The 18,761-nt window shown below is 41.8% G+C and overlaps 1 protein-coding gene across 1 annotated transcript; it reads right to left on the bottom strand.

Moving 5' to 3' along the window:
* Window positions 1–662: 662 nt before the first annotated feature.
* TEKT4 (tektin 4) lies at window positions 663–16,879 on the bottom strand. Its single transcript, XM_032762750.2, has 6 exons — window positions 16,284–16,879; window positions 8,827–8,897; window positions 5,817–5,960; window positions 4,766–4,988; window positions 2,811–2,965; window positions 663–1,018 (listed from the first exon to the last, which is right to left on the bottom strand). The coding sequence occupies exons 1-6, from the start codon at window positions 16,815–16,817 to the stop codon at window positions 802–804; spliced, it is 1,344 nt and encodes a 447-aa protein (XP_032618641.1). The 5' UTR covers window positions 16,818–16,879; the 3' UTR covers window positions 663–801.
* Window positions 16,880–18,761: the final 1,882 nt, after the last annotated feature.

An 18,761-nucleotide genomic window follows, 5' to 3' on the forward strand; every position in this document is an offset into this window, starting at 1 on the left:
GCCACAGCTGTTCTAGTTAATCTAAAGCAAACCTTCCTCCCTTGGCAGGGAATAAGGCCCCCTGCTAACACTCTTATGCTGCCCTCTGGCCATGCTGTATCACACTATCCACATACACGACTTCCACTGATGCCAGTGGGAATAACATGAAAAGATCAAAGGTAGACTCTGATGGTGGTAAAGGCAGTGAGAAAAAGGAGCACTCCCTGTTCACTAGCTGTTTAGGTTCTCTTTAAAAGTAAACTCAATTGGTTTTGATTGTTTTAAATCATTTCATTCAATACCAGATTATACATGCAGGTATCATGGGTTTGCTTTGCGTAGTTAGCATTCAGATTGTCACCTGACTGTGAAAACTGCAATTTTACTTTCATAACCCTTGGGCAGCTTGAAACGAAAATCTATTTAATCTATTTCCTTACTGAAGTGTGTGTTCTTCTATTTCCCAAGGACACTTATTTGTTCACTATAAAGTTGCTTGAAAACAATGGAGTTAGAAAAGCCTTTCTTTGTTCCAAACCCCCCACGTTCATTTATTTGATCTGAGGAAAAAAGCCCTGAAACATCACATACTGTATGAACTACGCAAGCATAAAGAAAACAGAGATCAAATTTTAGATGGAATGCAAATGCAAGAACCACAGCCAACTGCGATGTTCTGCTTATGCATTTTTATTTAAATAAAGGAAATTAACAGCAAATTGTGTTTGTTATTAACTATAATATTACATGCTTATAAAATTAAATATCTTAGGTTAAGATTTTCTGTCAATCTTCACATCATTAATACAAAGGGTATTGCTACTGGTAACCTGCTAGTTTAAGGACAACAGGGTATCGCGTGCGATGGGCCATGCACTTCTGCCTATCAATAAAGATGCTGTTCGATTTCACAGCGATCTCCTTCTCTAGACTCATCCGCGTGTCTTCCAGGTTCCTCAGAGACTGTTCAGCCTCCAGTAGTTTTTGCTTCAGAGACTCAACGGACTCTGTCAGTTCTTCAACTTCACTGATCAACCTGAATAGAATTAAATAAGTAATCAAAATTAGAGGAAGGCTCCTAAGGCATGCGAGCTATTAGTTCTCTGGCTAGCAGTCTTTATTCTTCTGAAACTCAACAGCACAGTAATTGGGTGTCAGTCTGTATAATGGATAGCAGGGCCAGGTGGATGCTAAGAACTTTGGGCCATAGGATTATGAAAGGAAGCTGCTCTCCGAGCTGTGAATGCAGTCTCTTCCGATAAACATAAAGCTCAGAATAATTTCAAAATGACTGTAATTAGAAAGGTCTCCTAAAATGTACATTGTAAAAACAACAAACTCCAAGATAACCTTTCCCCATTTGGAATAGTCATGAAAGAATGACCCACTGTCCTAGATACTAATCCATTCTGCAAGCATCTTAACAACTGAAGGGCTAAAGATGATTTAGATGACTGATTGATTGTTGACTGTCTGAACATTTATGTAAGCCCGCTTTTTCCCCCTGTTCGCTGGTGTACAACTGGAGGAACTACTGAAGCCCATGGCGTTACTTCAGATGTAGGTTGATGTAAGTGAAATCACAACATGTTCCTTAGGTTCTTTTTAGAATGAATTGTAGAGAAGATTTTCAAAGCCATAAAAGGCAGTTAGGTGCACGACTCTCATTAAAAGTTCACAGGAGTCCCTCACCAATGTTTATTTCATGGGAAAAGCGGATGCGATATAAGGGGTATGTATTAGGGGGAGAGGAGTAATGTGAAACAATATAAGGCCCCATTTCAGCAAAACAATTAAACACATCCCTATTCAGCAGAGCACTTAAGCATGCCATTATATCCTATTATAGACAATGCACATATTTAAGAGCTTTGAACAGGGATGGTTTGCTGAATTAGGGCCTAAATGAATGTGCCTGAGATAGCATAAAGCATTTGAATTAAGTAAACCTATTACATCACTGTACAGAGGAGAGAAGCAGCATGTTGGCTTTGAATGGTGTATTTTGCTATAAACAACTGGGAAAGCTGATCACAAATTTTCCTAAGGGCAGGGGGAAAAAAACATGTGGGAGAATCAATTACAAGCACTATAATGAGATCAAGAGTAACAAATTACATTCTGACCTTTAATTTGAAAGGATTTATTGCCCTCCAGTTTTTAAATGGATTATTACTGAAAATCGAATGCCATCGGCTAATTCTCTGGAGGAGCTGATGAGTTTTCTCAGCTTGTGGAAATGCACAGCCCATTTACATTCACAGTGCTTGAAGCGTAATTGATTCACCGCATAATCCACCTCACAATGAACCTCTGCCAAGAGCGTACTGGCTGCAAATTATTTACAACCTGTCAGGTTATTTTGGATCAAGTTGGATAAGTAAAGAACCCCACTGTTCAAAGAAGAAAGCGGACAGATATGTTTATGGATTCTCTATTTATAAACATGTTGGACCTGATTCAGATCTTTACACTAATTTCAATCACGTAACTCCCAGTTTACATCAGTGAAAGGTACTGGAATCAAGCCCAGTAATTAAGAGGTGATGGTCACATGCTACAAAACTATTTCGTACAACAGTGGCAGTGACATCATTAAACTTGGGGATTAGATAATTGACATTTCAGAACTGGCGTCAATGGGTGAAACTCCATTGAATCTATGTCAACCCATTGAAGAAATGATACACCCATTCACAATAATGCCTTACTGTGAATAAGTAAGCAATTTATTTCTTTGCCACTGTATGTCTCTGCCAGGGAGAAGTTCTCAAAAATGTCTTTGATATAATTAGGGTCTTTAAGGACTCTCTCTTTAATGTGTTTACCTGAATTGTGCTGGATCTCTGCAGAGCTCAACGTTGGGCCTAAAAGATCTGTCATACAGCCTTGTCTGAGCCACTTTCAGGGGAGCTTCTTTGTCCTTAATAGCTTGTTTGAGAGCAGCAATGTTGTTTTCTTGATCTCCAATCTCTTTAAGGGTCTGTTTGAAGTGAATATCCATGAGAAAAGACAAGTTTAAGACAATAAATTTAACTTACATGGTACTATTTGTGTGTATAGCACTTTACAGATATTAAATGATGGGGCCTCTTCAAGCTCCCAAGAAATCAACAGGAGTTTTGCATTTGCTGGGTTGCCCTCTCCTTGATGCCAGAATGTGGGAGGTGCAAAGGTTGTATAAAGCTCTTTTGTCTCCTTATCTCTCTTCCTACGCTGAGCAGAATGGAAAATCTCATGTCCACTTTAAAGAGAAGCTGAAGAATTTTTGCAGCTGATTAAATACTACAGTCTATTTGTATTCTCATCAGAACCTGTTCATGGCACAATCCATCTCAGTGAATCATTTCTGGCACTGCAATTAATGTAAATTACTCAAAAAGTGACAGGCTATTTTGAATTAGATCAGACAGATTACCTACGCTTATGTTCACAGCTTCCTGGCATTAGAGAAGCTGGAATCACTATGAAAATGTGAGAAATACTGAGTCTCATCTCCTTTAAAACCAGTGAACTGCACTGACTTTGATGGAGTTACTCCAGAATTAAATCAGTGGAAAAGAGAGTAGAATCAAGGCCTATTTCGGATTTTCTTTTTTACAGGGTATTACACATTTTCACAGAATTCTTCAGTCATGAGTTGCTGAATGTCAGTATGTTGCACCTGCCCCTTGGCTGGACTTTAAGGAGAAAAAACAAAATGGAAATTGACATTAATGCCCATAGACCTGCAGTAGTATTACCGCGGATGCCCTTAAAAAACAAGTACCCCCCCAAGGGGATTGTCCTTACACACAGTCAGTCGGTAACACGTTTAGAATGCAGAGGGTACCATGCTAAATGCTCCCTTTTTAAGAGTGTAATCTTGGAAAGCAACTCGTGGTTACTGGCAGTGATGTATGTGAGGCCGACTACTGTAATCTTCCCTTGACGATGTACAGTCACAATAAAAATATTAACAAATTTATTTCAGCATGAGCTTTTGTGAGCTACAGCATCCGAAGAAGTGAGCTGTAGCTCACGAAAGCTCATGCTGAAATAAATTTGTTAGTAAAGATATTCTGACTAGTGTATTAGACAAGTTATGGGAAAGGTACCATAATGCACACTACTGTAGATGCTCCTACTTAGCATGTTACCATTTCTCTCCACCGCCGCCCCCACCCTTCCTCTGCTAGCTCAGAGCTGCCCTTCAATGGGATCCAAAGCTTTTTACTTTGTCTCCAACAACATCTTGAAACATCTCAGCCTATTAATAGCTTTTAAATAGGAGTCTATGTTGTATGTTTATATGTTACTGCATGTACAGCAAGATACACAGTGTGTACTGTTCACAGATGGATACAGTGGGGAAAATCCACTCCGAGTTAATTCCACTGACTTCAGTGGGGATACACCTGAGATGAATATTGACCTAATACTTTACAGCTAGACAGGTGGGAAACACCTATTAGATCATGAAGTTCATCTCCTTGCCAGGGCAGGAGTTAGGCCCTGATTCAGCAAAGCACTTAAGCATGTGCTTAAGTCCACTGTGATTTAGTGAAGCAGTGACAATAAGGGAATTTAAGCACACACTTAAATGTAAGCATGTGCTTAGGTGGTCTGCTGAATCGGGGTCACAACTGGAAACCCTAGCAGATACTAAACTGACACAAAATACTATTCTGTACTCTAAATGGACTAAGCAACTCTTCTTTCTTGATCATTCTACTGTGATGATCTCAATATGCGTGAAAACTAATGGAAGCAGCTTAGCCGATAAACTCAGGGGCACCCTTACTTTTTTCAAATGATGTTCCAGTTTGTGTTTTGCATCTTCCATCTCTTCGCAGCGTTTAGCAAAAGCCTCATCAACGGCAGCACACTGCAAGCGCAGATCCTCAGCTGTGTCATGAAGAATATTGTCAATCAATAAACGGAGGTTGATGGAAGCCAGTCGCTCTCGCTCTGCCCTATAGACGTTGTCATGGCTGAATTTTGCCCAGGTTTCAGGCGTTGAGGCACTGTAAGGGATAGGGTAGAAATCACTCTCATGAAGAACTTTGTTCAAGATGCTTTGGAAAAGAAAAGCCAAAGCAGAACTGTTCCATTTCCTTGGGTTTCATCATCCCATAGACGTTCCTGCTATGGCATGCACGCTTTAGTATTGCTATAAATAAAACATGAGGGAACAGCAGGTGGGGGTACTCTCACCTGTCCTCTCCCTTCTGAAGCAGGGAGAGATACACTATATAGAATCTCAAAAGTTCTATCACCTTTAGCAAACAGGAATAAAGGAAAAAAAAAATAAGAATCACTCATAAATCATAACTATACTGAGAGTGGCAAACATTGTTAAGACAGCGGTACATAAGCACTAGGATTTCTAGCCAATTAAGCTTTACAATCCATGACTACTTTATCTACAAAGCAGATTGAAATATGATTCTGTGGTAATACTTTGCCATCTGTTGAGCATCAGAAGGAACTATATAACATTCTGTAAACTACGTTGCAGGTTGGAGGGAAAAAAGCGACAACATTTATAAAAGTTAAGCAATAAAATTCTGTTCTATATAATGGGGTGCAATTTTTCTTTCAACAAATAACCCACGGCCTTCTGTAATTCAATCTAATCGAGCCTTTGCATTGACTTCAATCAGTTTTGAATGACCCCCCCCAAAATGTTTATAACAAATTATTACAAAGAATTGATATTTTGCAAACATAATATGTATTTGTTTGGCATACAATAAATGTATATACAGAAATGGTGTGGTTTTAGCTGATACAGAGGATACTTTACATCTCAATGGCTTTCCTTGTATAGGTTAGTAACAAGTAGTCCTCACCTTTCCTCAAACTTTGATGAGCTGGGATGGAACTGGATGTTGGTGCTCTGATTATTGTATCTTCCACATTTGTCATCAATGTTGTACGTTTCCACCTTATCAGACCAATCCATTTCACAAATCTGCTTGTGATCTCGGTTTAATCTAAAAAGGTGAAGATTACCACAAATCAGTACTGGAAAAATAATATGACCTTGCAAAAACATCATGAAAATGTATGAGTCCAGAGGACAGAGTCTAGGACTTTCAAAGAAAGCTGGGTACGTAACCCTCCTCAGATCCTTTGAAAATTCCAGCCCAAAATCTATTTCCCCAACTGTGCACAGCGGCACCACATTACCCACTTCCACACCCCCCCCAAAACTCTCCCCTTTACTAACTGCAATAGCTGGAGCTCTCATGGTGAGGTGAGGAGCTGGACCTGGGGTTCACAGAGTAATCCTGGTGGGAAGGTGGCCCATATGGGAACTCCATAATGTGACCCACGTGGTTTTCTTAGTTCTTTTTCCCCACTCACCCAAAGTTTTTATCAGGGAGACAGAATGATTTGATCCTCAGAAAACACAGCCATAATGACATTAAACAGTAAAGCTGTTGCTTTATTCTAAATTAAATCGCTCCTGCCTACCACAATTAATTTAAAGATCTTTAGCAACAGTTAGTTATAAAAAGTACCATTTTTCTCTTGCCTGTTACCACCAGATGTCAGTATGAACTAAGGAATCAAAAAGTCTACAAATGTTAACCCATGTAATACTACGCCAAGACGATCTTAAAACAATTACTAATGCAAACTAAAGTCTGCACTCAATAGGTCTTGCATTGTGCTTTGATGGAGATTTTGATGCAACAGTCCATATTCTTCATAGAAATCTTGTTATAATAGGATTATAGTATAACTATGATATGTTCTGTGTAAGATAAGGCATGTTGAGGTATCATTGGAAAGACTATGATCTACTGAATACGATTATCCTATTTGTATGCATGCATCATTTTTGCATCTAAAGTTAGGAATATTGACTATACATCTTAACTACAGAAGTGTTTGCATCTGGGGAATGCCCATCAGACAAAATGCAATCAGCCTGGCTGGTTAGTTGGGGACAAGTCAATGAACACTAGGTCTTTGAAGATGCTCATCTCCACCTTCTGGATAAGCTTCCTGGAATGCTACAAATGGCCTTTGACTCATGGCTGCTTTGACACTGCAGGGTCATGTGATCATGTCACCTGGTACTGGACTCCAACATAGAATACCAGTATTTTTCCACTGAGGGGGGTGGGAATCACACTGAAAGACAAAGGATTCTCACAGTATGTAAATCCTATTTAAGGCAGGGAAGTGAGTTAATTGGGGTTCTTTCTTCACTGAATCCCCACCCAGGATGACTGCTGGAAACATCTAAGCATATGTCTTCACTAACAGAAGCGCTTTAATGTGGCTGTCTAGTTGTGGCACGAGCACTGGGAGAGAACTCTTCCAGCTCTCTAAAAAAAACACCTCCGTGAGGGGAGTAGCTACTAGCGCTGAAACTTGCATTGCTCGGGGGGGGGAGGGGGGCTTCACCCCCAAGCGAGAAAGTTGCAGCGCTGTGAAGTGGCAGTGTAGACAAAGCTTAAGAAAGACAAAAGTGGGGGAAGAGCTGAGCCCAGGCTGGAAAAGGTGTCTGGCCTGTGAACGAAATGCCTAAAACAACATTTAGGGTGAGAAATTACTACTTGTAACCAGTTTTTTTTAATGTATTAAGCTTAGTTTGTGTGTTTTTATTTGCCCAATAATCTGCTTTGATCTGTTTGCCATCCCTTATAAACACTTAAAATCTATCTTATGTAGTTAATAAACTTGTTTTTGTTTTCTCTGAACCCAGTTTTTGGGATTCATTACTGGGGGCGGGAGGGGGGGAGGAGCTGTGCCTATCTTCCTCCACACTGAGAGAGGAGGCAAATTTCAATAAGCTTACGCTGTACATTTCTCTGTGCAACGCAAGACGATACAATTTTGGGTTTTCACCCCGGAGGGGGTGTGCACATGAGTCCTGGGCAATTCCCTAGCTGAGTCTTCCCATGCAGAGCTGATTTCAGTGTCCATGTCATTCTGCAGCTCGGTGTGTCCCTACCTATGTGTGCTCAAGGAGGCTTGAGGGCCTGGCTCAGTAGATCAAAGTAAGGGAGCCCACGCTGGAGGAACAGGCGGGATCAATGGTACCCCAGTACATCAGGTGGCACCCCAGAGTGGGAGTAACCCATCACAGAGGTAATTAAACTATTTGAAATTGCTGAGTGATTTTTATAAGCATTCTTTATTAAAAATAATATTCTGCTTTATATCTAACAGAATATGACAAATGCTGTCTGATAAGAATAAAAGATTTTTAAATGTAATGTGTACTATTAATTGTCTCACCTTGAAATAAGTTAGAATTTAGTAAACATCTTAATTCCGGACTGATATATTATAACATAAAAGTAAACACTACTTTTCAAGAGCAATACACTTCCATACTAGCAAGGATACTTTCAGTTTTTTTCACTTCCTTAGTTTATAGTGACATCTGATGGCAACAGCTCCGGGAGAAAAAAGGTATTTTTTTCCTAACACATTGTTTAAAAAGAGATTTTAAAATAGCTGTACTAATCCCAATGCAACAGAGCAGTGATTTCAACAGAATAAAATATTTTTACTGTACTTCTATCTAAATGCAATTTTGAGCCATCACAGAACTAGACAGATATATTTGAAAGCAAGATGAAAAATCTGACTTAACGTTATAGAATAATGAAAACTATCATTACAAAAAGACGTGGCACTCCTCTTACACCACCTGGCTTGTTTCCAGTGCTGCCTTTCCATATACGTAATTGTATCTATTTTGAGGGCTTAAATAGAATGGTAGGTAGTGCATAGGCCTTGTGAATTTCACCTACTGACAGTTGTGTCCATAGATGCCAGGAATGAATTTGGTCCTATAAATCATTAAGAACTTGGGAACAGTGAAAAGCATCTTACTGCATCTGGTTAACAGCTTGCATCAAAGTTCTTTTCAGAAGTTCTTGTACATTTCTGATAAGTTCAACTTCCTAGATAAAAATATAAAAATTATGATATTCAGTACATCCCATTTTCAGAGACCTTTGCTTTCAATCGGTACTGGTGCGTTGCTAAATTGTCCACTAATTATCCATTCTCTTTGTGACACTATTTTTCATTATTGTAAAGACTTTGTCAAGATCTTCTGCAGAGTTAGATATGATTCAAATATAAGGTAGATCAATCAACATTGAATTCACTCAATAAAGTGACACTTTAAAGTGTTTGTGACACTTGTCTAAAATTGAACTAATGCTTAAAGTATTTTCATTTTTTAGACTTTGTTGTTTTAATACTGCATGTATATTAAGAGGAAGGAATATGTTTTATCATATTTAATACAAGGTTTGCAGCTGTGCAGGTTGCTATATAGATGTTGGTGCTAGACCTTTTACAAAATTGTTGTACATTTAAATGGCTTTAAGGCACTCATTGAAAAATAATCTATTGAATTTCAAAGCCTTGTCATATCGGATCAGACCAACTTAGTCCAGAATCCTGCATCTGGTAATGGACAACACCAAGGAATATAGAAAAATCTCATAATGCATCTAGTCAGTTCAACAATGTTGTAGATGGAGGAACAATTGTCTCCTAAAGCCAACAGGTGATTAATTTATGCCTTGAAGAGTTGACCCATCTCACTGATAATGGGACAGATGTCTAAAGCCCCAGTTTGAACTGATTTACCATGCTAATTTCAACATTACATTTATTTGGATATGAAACTAAAAGTCTGTATTTTAAAATATCCTTTACTGAACAAGGAAGCACCTTAGATTGTTAGAAGTTTGCTTTGTTCCTGAACTACCGATACCTAATGAAGTGACCTTTCTGACCTGGAAGTTTGTACACTGTTATTTATTAGCTGGTCAATAAAAGATGCCACATTTCCTACCTTATTTCCTCCATTTATTATTTGTGGCCTAGACATTAAAAAGAGCTAGAGGACATGAAAAACTCCTCATTAATGTTGCTGTTCTACTCCAATGACAGTCATCTGGCCAGCAGAGAAAGAATGTATTTACTAACAAACCCCTATTCTTAGAACTGGGCTTGCACAATTACAATGTTTTAGACAAATAAGGATGTATACAAGCCACTGACATATCAGTTTATCCTCCATAAGAAACAAAGGAGGGAAATAATAAAGAACAATTTATTTTAAGCAGAAAAAAGGACAAGTCTGATCAGGGTGAAAATTGTATTTTGAAGATTCTGAGATGCACAGTTAAAACGAAACCTAAAAAGTTGACAGTGTCTCTTTAATAAAATGCCCTTGCAATCAGGAATACCAAGGAAGGAAATGTTACGAGGTTTGAATTGATAGCACCATTTTGTTACAAATATGTTAAAAGATTTAGCAAGACCCAATATTTGAAATACCATTCAAGATAACTGATTTCATGTTGTATTACGTATCCCCAGTATAAATAAAGAGGCAATAAATAGTATTACCGATGATCAATGTGCAATTCAATTGCACAGCTTTGAATATGAAAAGCCTTCCATTACCAATTAATAGGTCTCTAGCCTGGAAAAAGAGATGCAGTACTAAAATAAAGGAGACTCTTGCTGAATGACCTACAATAAAAGTAATTGCATTTCCGCTGGGGGAGATGTGCACTAACATAGAATACTTATGAAATGCAGAAGCAATACCCATAATCAATGGCAGCCATAATGCTAGTGGGAAGTAGATAAACCTAACGTGCTCCAGACACACGGGTTTAAATAACAACCACTTCTGGATGCTGATGTGCCATATGATTTTTCATGACATTTAAAATAAACTCCATGCTAATTCTTAAGCTGCATAAACTGGCAGAGCAACCTTATGAAACATACAGCCAGAAACCACTTCAGTAACTATGCCTTTTAGCTCTTTGGGAAGGTTTAGTGTTCCCGATTTAACGCCAAACCTTAAAGTAGAAGAGCTTCCCTCTTACCCTGAAACAGAGTGTGCAAATAAAAACGTCGAGTGTGTTCAAACTAGCAAAAGACACCTAAAGGCCCCCTAGTTTTCTGCCAGTTGGAGTTTTGCCTGAATAAAAGTTGTGGGATTGGATGCTAAATATTCCCGATTAAGGCCCCAATCCTCCAAAATGTATGCATGTGCTTATCTTCAACCCACTAAGTTCAGTGGGCCTACTCAGTGCCTAAAGTTATGCTCTTGTGTAAATCTTCACAGGCTCAGAACTGAAGACAGCTTACCAAATAAGAGACAGAGGGATAAATATGACTGAGCTATGTAGTACTCCTGCTTGCCAATGCAAAATGCTCCCCTTCATATCTGTATAGGAAACGGAGCTGGTGTGGTGCTTAGGGTGACCAGGTGTCTGGTTAGGGATGGGGTTAGGAGCCCACTCCCCCAGTTAGAGCACTCACCCCTTCCCACACCCCAACCTCCTGCCCCAGCCCAGTGAAAATGAGGATGGGAGTGAGCGAGCCACCGAGGGGAGGGTAAATGTATTGAGGTGGGGGTGAGGCCTTGGGGAAGGGGCGGGGCTAGGGGTGTTCGGTGGTTTTCTGTGATTAGAACGTTGACAACCCTAGTGGTGCTTAAAAAAAGGAGAAGTTTTGCCTCTGCAGCATGTGCCCTCTTTCCCCAACCCCAAACCTGCAGAAGCTACTCTATGTGGCTCCACAGAATTCAAGGCTTCAGATTTGGAGGGGGCCAGCTGGAACGGGTCAGAGGAGTTGGCTCCCCAGGCCTGCAGGGGAACACAGCCTGATGCTGTTTGAAATTTCACTGCTTCCACGAGCATCCATGATAAGGGGAGTCAGAGTCTGGAAGCACAGCTAATTACTCTGACTCCCCATGGGGAGAGGTTTGTGGTTCAACAAGTGGTAGAATATATTTATAGAATGTATATGAGGAAAGAAAAATCAAATGCACAGCTACAAAACAGGGAATAATTGGCTAGGTGGTAGTACCGCAGGAAAGGATCCAGGGGTTACAGTAGATTACAAATTGAATAAGAGTCAACAATGTGATACAGTTACAAAAAAGGCTAATATCTTTTTGGGATGTATTAACAGGAGTGTCGTATGTAAGACCCAGGAGGTAATTGTCCCACTCTACTTGACATTGGTGAGGCCTCACCTGGAGTACTGTGTCCAAGTATAGGCACCACAGGTTAGGAAAGATGTGGACAAATTGGAGTCCAGAGGAGATCAACAAAAATGAAACATGGTTTAGCAAACCTGATCTCTGAGGACAGGTTAAAATAAAATGGACATGTTTAGTCTGGCAAAAAGAAGATTGAGGACTTGATAGTCTTCAAATATGTTAAGGGTTGTTATAACTATAGGGATAGTTAAGCTGTGAAATAGGCTTCCAAGGTTGTGGAATCCCATCATTGTCCAACTGGTTCTTAAAAATCTCCAAACACACGTCAGGGATGGTCTAGGTTTACTTGCTTCAGCCTCAGCACAGGGGGCGGGACTTGATGACCTCTCAAGATCCCTTCCAGCCCGACATCCCTATGATTCTATGAGTCTATATTACCTTTATTTAGAGTCTGCATGGAACTGTAGTATTAATCAACTTGAAGGCCCTGCATATATTATGAGAAGAAGGGGATATTAAAGGATTTTAGTCACTAGCAGCACTTTTGTCGTTCAGACGATGACATTAATGTAGATTTGTATTTCTCAGAGTTGTAAGTATAGGTCTTGATGGACGATATGTTCTCATTCCAGTCTTTAATGTTCTCACGTATATCTGGTCGTCTCATCTATTAAAATGAACTGTTATGAAATCTAAAGAGATCTTGGTTAATTTTCACTTTTCTTTTCCATAGTTAATAATCTTCATAGCCATCATAAAATGATTGTCAATTAAAAACAAAATGAACATTTTACAGTTTAAAATTTAGTAGGTAATTTATTTTATTACAGTTTTTAGTTTTATGGTATTATAGATCATGTTTTCCTAAGTAGAATGGATCTAGTGATAAATCCATCACAATGCATAATTGTGTGTATCTCATTAATATCACTTGGAGAAAATAATGGGAATTTTTAAAAGCAAATGTTTGTGAGTTTCTTAAACCAGGGAGGTATAAGCACAGTTTCCTGCATAAACCAGGGTTGCATTTGGCCCTAAATTAATCAATCCGGAGACTGCATGTGTAGAAATACAATTTGACCTGCAGAATATACACATCTGGCACATGATTTATACCACCATGTGACAAGCCCATGCTAGTGCTTATAATATAATATTAGATGCAGGCACACAAGTTATTAACCTGGCATTACAATGATGCAGAGGAGATTTAGAGTAGATGATGAGATGTGCTATGATAGTAAAATACATCACTCAGAGTTAGATGCGTGTTTAGTTTTTCTGGAGTTCAGACATTTCACGTGCAGTAGTTTGATGTTGGAAGAAATAAAAATGATCATCTTTATTCATCAGGAAAGATCATTCTGCTCCTTCCTCCAACCTCCCTTTCCTAACCGGAACTGCCCTTAAAATACATCACTTCAATATGTCATCTAAGTTGATTCACTCCATTCTGAGTAAAAGTCACCTAAGTAATTCACAGCTAATTTATATTACTCATCTGAAGAGCTTTCACTGAAACATATTCATCCCCCATTATGGTAGTAGTGAAACTGGCAGTATTACATATCACCCTATGTGTTCTCGATATGACTCTTCCCTCTAATACCACTAGGAGAGAGAGGCTGAAACCCTTTATATGACAAAAAGTAGCAGGAAATCTTCCCTCTAGCTACCCCTGGTTTCTTACTGCAGTCATCTGCTGAAGTGACTTCTGCTAGAAGGAAAAGGAAATCACCCTTCCATACAAAGGGTTTCCCCAGCTTGCGTGTCTGTTGGTGCTGTCTCTATAAACACCATTGCTCAGATCATCAAAGGTATTTAGGCTCCTAACTTCCATGTGCCCAAGCGCTGCTGAGAAGGTGCCTATCTTTCAGGGACTCTTCAAGAACTGAGAAATGCGTTCCACTGCTGAGCAGAGGAGAGCAAAGGATCCCATATATCAGTGAAAAGGCCCCAAAATGACAGGAAAAGGGAGCAGTAACCTGCTCTACCTGTTTCCACCTCACCCCCACATAGCTACAGCTGTGTGAATTTGGGGAGCCAGGGAGTAACCACTCTACTTGATACATCCACCCCCACAAATGATATATTTCCCAGGGGGAATGAACAGGGCTCCTTGCCAAGCACACCTGGTAGGAGAAGCAATCAGCTTAGTTTGCAGCAAGGGAGATTTAGGTTAGATATTAGGAAAAACTTTCTAACTCTAAGGATTTAAGGACTGGAACGGGTTAGACAATCACCTGCCAGGGGAAAGCTAAATAGACCTTCCTGCCTCAGCATGGCCTCCTGTGGTCCCTTGCAACCCAACAATTCTATGATTCTATGGAGATTAGTGCACTGCCATATTAGGGGTACCAACAGAAATAAGGCTGGAGTGTGCCAAGCCTACTAGTATGGAAAGAGGGCATAAAATCAGTGAAGAGGGACTGAATCAATTGGACAGACGCCCTGGAATTCAATTTCCCCATGAAATCAAAAAAACCTCTGCTTAAGGGAATGTATGTCAGACTCTCCACACAGCTGACCAGGTAGTGTCTTTGGAATACAGTTTCCCTACCTTTGAGTTTTCACTTGGGAGAGGAACATATGGACCACTGTCCCTGTCCCAGTTTCGAAGGAAGAAATGACAAACCGAGAATGAGCAGCTCTGATTCTCCATTGCTTGAAGGAGGGGTTAGAGTGGAAGGTGGTTGGACAGGTGAACAGGATTTGGAACAAATTTTTAATAAAACTGCATAACTCCTCCAAATCAATATGCAAATGGAAATAAACCCACCAGCAAATCAAACCATTAACTTTGAAATTTGTGCAATGAGCAGTTAGAACTCATGGCCGAGTGACAAGTATTACTATTCTATGACTTGAAACAGCCAGACATACAAGATAGAGATTGATTTTGTGGAATGAGAGTGGGGCATTTAGCATAAAAAGCTGGGAAAGTCACAAAGAATTCATTTCAAATCATTCTATTTGCAAACATCTCTGTTGCAAAATCCACGCATTTCAGTTAACTCTTGCACTGTTGTTAGGATTCTCATATTATTCATTCCTTTCCTCATTCCTCATTGCAAAGGTCATTGGCATGGTAACAGAATCTTAGCTTCTCAAGAGTTCATCTGCTTCTGGTGCTTATGCCTCATCTGAAATCACATCATTCTTTCTTTATGACATCTCCAGTTGGCTGTCCATGCTTTGTTGTCAGAAACAGAAGTACGATTTAAAGTGAAGAACTAGCAGCAGGAGCAGATGGACTCCTTAGAAAGGAACTAAGTATCCTTCATAATAGTGACTAACAGGTGAGAAATACAGGAAATAAGCTATGCCAGACATTTTGTAAATGTATGTTTGACAAAGTTCTCCATAAAGCATCAACAAGCTGTTAGGAGAATTTCTGGGTTTAATCATGTTAATGTTTATGCAGCAGAAGGACGGGCCACTGCATTATCTTTTATGGTATCTAATAGTAATCTCATATTTTTACTATCAACTAGAATAGTCCCATGAACACTGGTTACAATATCTGCATGATCCCAATTAAAGAACTCCTATAATATCCTAATTGCTTCTCATCCACTACGAAGTCCAGCTCTGTTTTTTCTAAGTACTAATATTGCCATTTAATCTGATCAACAACTCATCCTGAATCAGCTTTGGCACCTTCAAAATATATTTTGTAGGTATTAACTGATTCCTTAGATGCAAGAATAAGGAGAATTCCAGAATGTAAAATGGGTCCAGAATCTGTCCTCAGTTACACCCGTGCAACCAGAATTATTCATGGAATTGTATAGCTATGAGAGCAGAATTTGGCCCAGCGAATTTTGCACACAATATCGCATTGAAAATCCCAGCATCTCCAGAGAAGGTGCTAAAGTTTCTGCTGGAGGCAGGCAGCTCTCTTTGGGGAACATGTTCTAAAACAGTTTAGTTCATGTTTGCTAAACTCAGTTTGTCAGAAAAGTAACATTTGTATATGCCCTCTGCCTGCCTACACTGTCACCTTGTGATCTCAACACCATATCCATCTTGCAGCAACAGGGGCAGGACTCAATATCAAGACTAGGATCAAGGGGGAGAGGTAGCAGGCAAGGATCTTGGGTCTCCCTTTGTCATGCCCAAGCAGTTAGAACCAAACCCTTCTGAATAGGACCAGGAAGTAGAGCCAGGTCTGTGTTCTGCTGGGACATGTCTCCAGGGGCTGTGACCTCCCTAGTCTGTCTATCTCAGGGTATTGTAGCCCCTGGGCATTTTAGGGATGAGGCTGTGGAAGGCCTCATGACCGGCCCCATCCCCCTTTCACCTTCAGCAGCTCCGTCTCCACCTGGTCCCGAACCAGGTCCGCGGGCTGCCTCCTCTCGCGGCACTGCAGGTTGTCGGTGGCGATGGTGTAGGGCACCTCGGTGGCGTCCAGTGCCCGTTCCAGCCGCACTTTCTGGGCCGCCAGCAGGTCGGTCTCGGCCGTCAGGTCCTCGATCTCCCGCTGGAGCTCGGCCTTCCAGAAGTGCGTGTCCTGGAGGCGCTGGCCCAGCTTGGCGGTGGAGTCCTCCTGGGTGCGCTGGGCCAGGGCGGCGGCGTAGGCGGCCAGGCTTTGGGACTCGTGGCGGCAGCGCTCGGAGCCGTCGCGGTCGGCGAAGGCCTGGTGGTACTGGGCGTAGTTGTGCTGGTGCCACTCCTCGGTCAGGTACTTGGCGGCGCGGAAGCCGGCCGTGGCCAGGCCGCACGAGGAGTCCGGCCCCGTGTTCAGCGCCGCCTCGTACACCTTCATGGGCAGCTCGGACACCGGCACCGCCTGCGGCGCCGGCTCCCGGGTCAGCAGCACCCCGCTCTGAGCCATGCTCGCTTCCCGCCGCACAGCGGCCCGGCCCCGGGCACCGCGATCAGGAAAGGCCGCGGCTCGCTCCGGGGCCTTCCAACGGCGCCTCGCTCAGCGTCCTCCCGTTGCCCCGGCGACGGCGGCCAGCCAATGAGGGAGCGAGTGGGAGCCTTCGGCAGGGAAACCCGAGACTGTGACGGGTTAGCGTCCCGGCCGCGCCCGTCGTTGCCCGGGCGACGGTGGCAGCCAATGGGAGAGCAGATGCTCCTAGGCAACGTTCTAGGCTGTTGGGAAACTCTAGCCAAGCGACGGGGAGCGTGCCCGACCCCCGGTTGCCTGGAGTGACGGTGCCAACCAATGGCGTTGCAGTGCCTGAGGGAACGTTCCATGAGAGTGGGAGGGGGATTGTACTCCTGCTCTTAAAGGGCCAGAGCACCTGGTTTTGGGGGGAGCAGAGTGTGCCTTGCTGGGTGTGGAAGGGCTGACCCTCGTGGGTACAGCTGGCTGGCAGGGGGCGCAGGAGCCTTTGGCAGAGGCTCTCTTCCCCTCCTCGGAGTCACACAGGGCCTGGGCCCTGTAGCATTTACTCTGTGACCTCACGTGAGGTCATCCATGCCCTCACCGTGGGCGACAAGACAGCTGCAGCATTGCCTGCCCCTCTGTTACTGGACGTACTGTCCATCAAGCATGGCCATCTCTTTGTTTGCTTCCCGGAAGCAGATGCATCCCGCAGAGCTTTCAGAGACCCGCTGCAAATGCTGCGTTTCATGGTTGACACTGTACTGAACGCTTGGTGAAAGAACGGCCCAGTGCCGTGAGCTGCTGGCAGTGCAAAGCCCAGGAGACATAGACCGTGTCCACGCTAGAAACACTACCGCTGCGCCGCTATATGTAGACCCCTACAATAGTGACAGAGGTAAATCACTGTAGTAAATCCACGTCTCCAAGATGCAGTAGCCAGGTCAACAGAATAATTCTTCCGTCAACCTGGCACTGTTTACATTGAAGCTTAACTGTCTCCCAGAGGTGTGAATTTAGGTCAACGTAACTTTCTAGTGTAGACTAGCCCATAGCTGAGCAGTTTTGATTCCATCCAATAGAATGCAGCAGTGTAGAAACACACTACCCAGCTCATTACACGGTTATGCTTATGCTAACATAGCTATGGTATAATGCTGGATAACCTACAACAAAGCCCAAGGTTCGATTTCTCACTGGTCTGCTTTAAAAAAAATAAAAAGACCATCTCCAGAAGCCAACACCCTTTACCAATCAAGCACTTATGAATTATGTCTACAGCTATAGCACCTGTTTAATTTTCATTTTGAGAATTACAGCAGCATAAAACTTAAAATTAAATTTTAGTATTTGGGTTATTAGCAGGCACATAAATTAAATACAAATCTTCACAGAGTTAAAAGAAATGACCAGAAGGTGATGAATATTTCATATTCTGTTTGTAATTTTGGGAAGAAATTCAATGAGATCAGCCTAAAAGAGAAGTTTCATCTGGCAACAGAGGGTGCTGTTGCCCTTGCATTGCCACTAAGCAAGATTCCCCTGATCTTCAATGGCGTTGTGATTTTTAAAAACCATATGTTCCTCATTCCTCCTGGTGTCATTCAGTGTGATCAGCTCTTCAAATGACATGTGGAGGGATGCTCAAAATATCCAGAAAAATTATCCACTCTCATAGACATGCAAATAGATGGATGGATGGATGTTCATTTGAAATGAATCCATGGCTGCTGAAAGGTATCTGACAGCCTGAAGAGCCAATTCGCAGAGCAGCGCAACATCAACTATGGCAATATAAGTCTCCCCCACTTCGCTAATACAGGTGTCCATCAGTGCCAAATGTGAGTGGTGTTTTCTTGTGATGCCTGATAGTCACCCCACTTGGAGCTGGACTGAGACCCACAAAACCCATATTTCACGTAGGCCTCTGAATCATAGAAATGTAGG

Source organism: Chelonoidis abingdonii, chromosome 9, assembly GCF_003597395.2.
Source record: "Chelonoidis abingdonii isolate Lonesome George chromosome 9, CheloAbing_2.0, whole genome shotgun sequence".
NCBI classification, from domain to species: Eukaryota; Metazoa; Chordata; order Testudines; family Testudinidae; genus Chelonoidis; species Chelonoidis abingdonii.

Coding starts and splice junctions, on each gene's coding strand:
- TEKT4 (XM_032762750.2), bottom strand. CDS start 16,817: ATGGCTCAGAGCGGGGTGCTGCTGACCCGGGAGCCGGCGCCGCAGGCG. Junction 8,898..16,283: donor TGGAGACGGAGCTGCTGAAG/GTGAAAGGGGGA, acceptor ATTTTTATCTAG/GAAGTTGAACTTATCAGAAA. Junction 1,019..2,810: donor AGAGATCCAGCACAATTCAG/GTAAACACATTA, acceptor AATTCTATTCAG/GTTGATCAGTGAAGTTGAAG.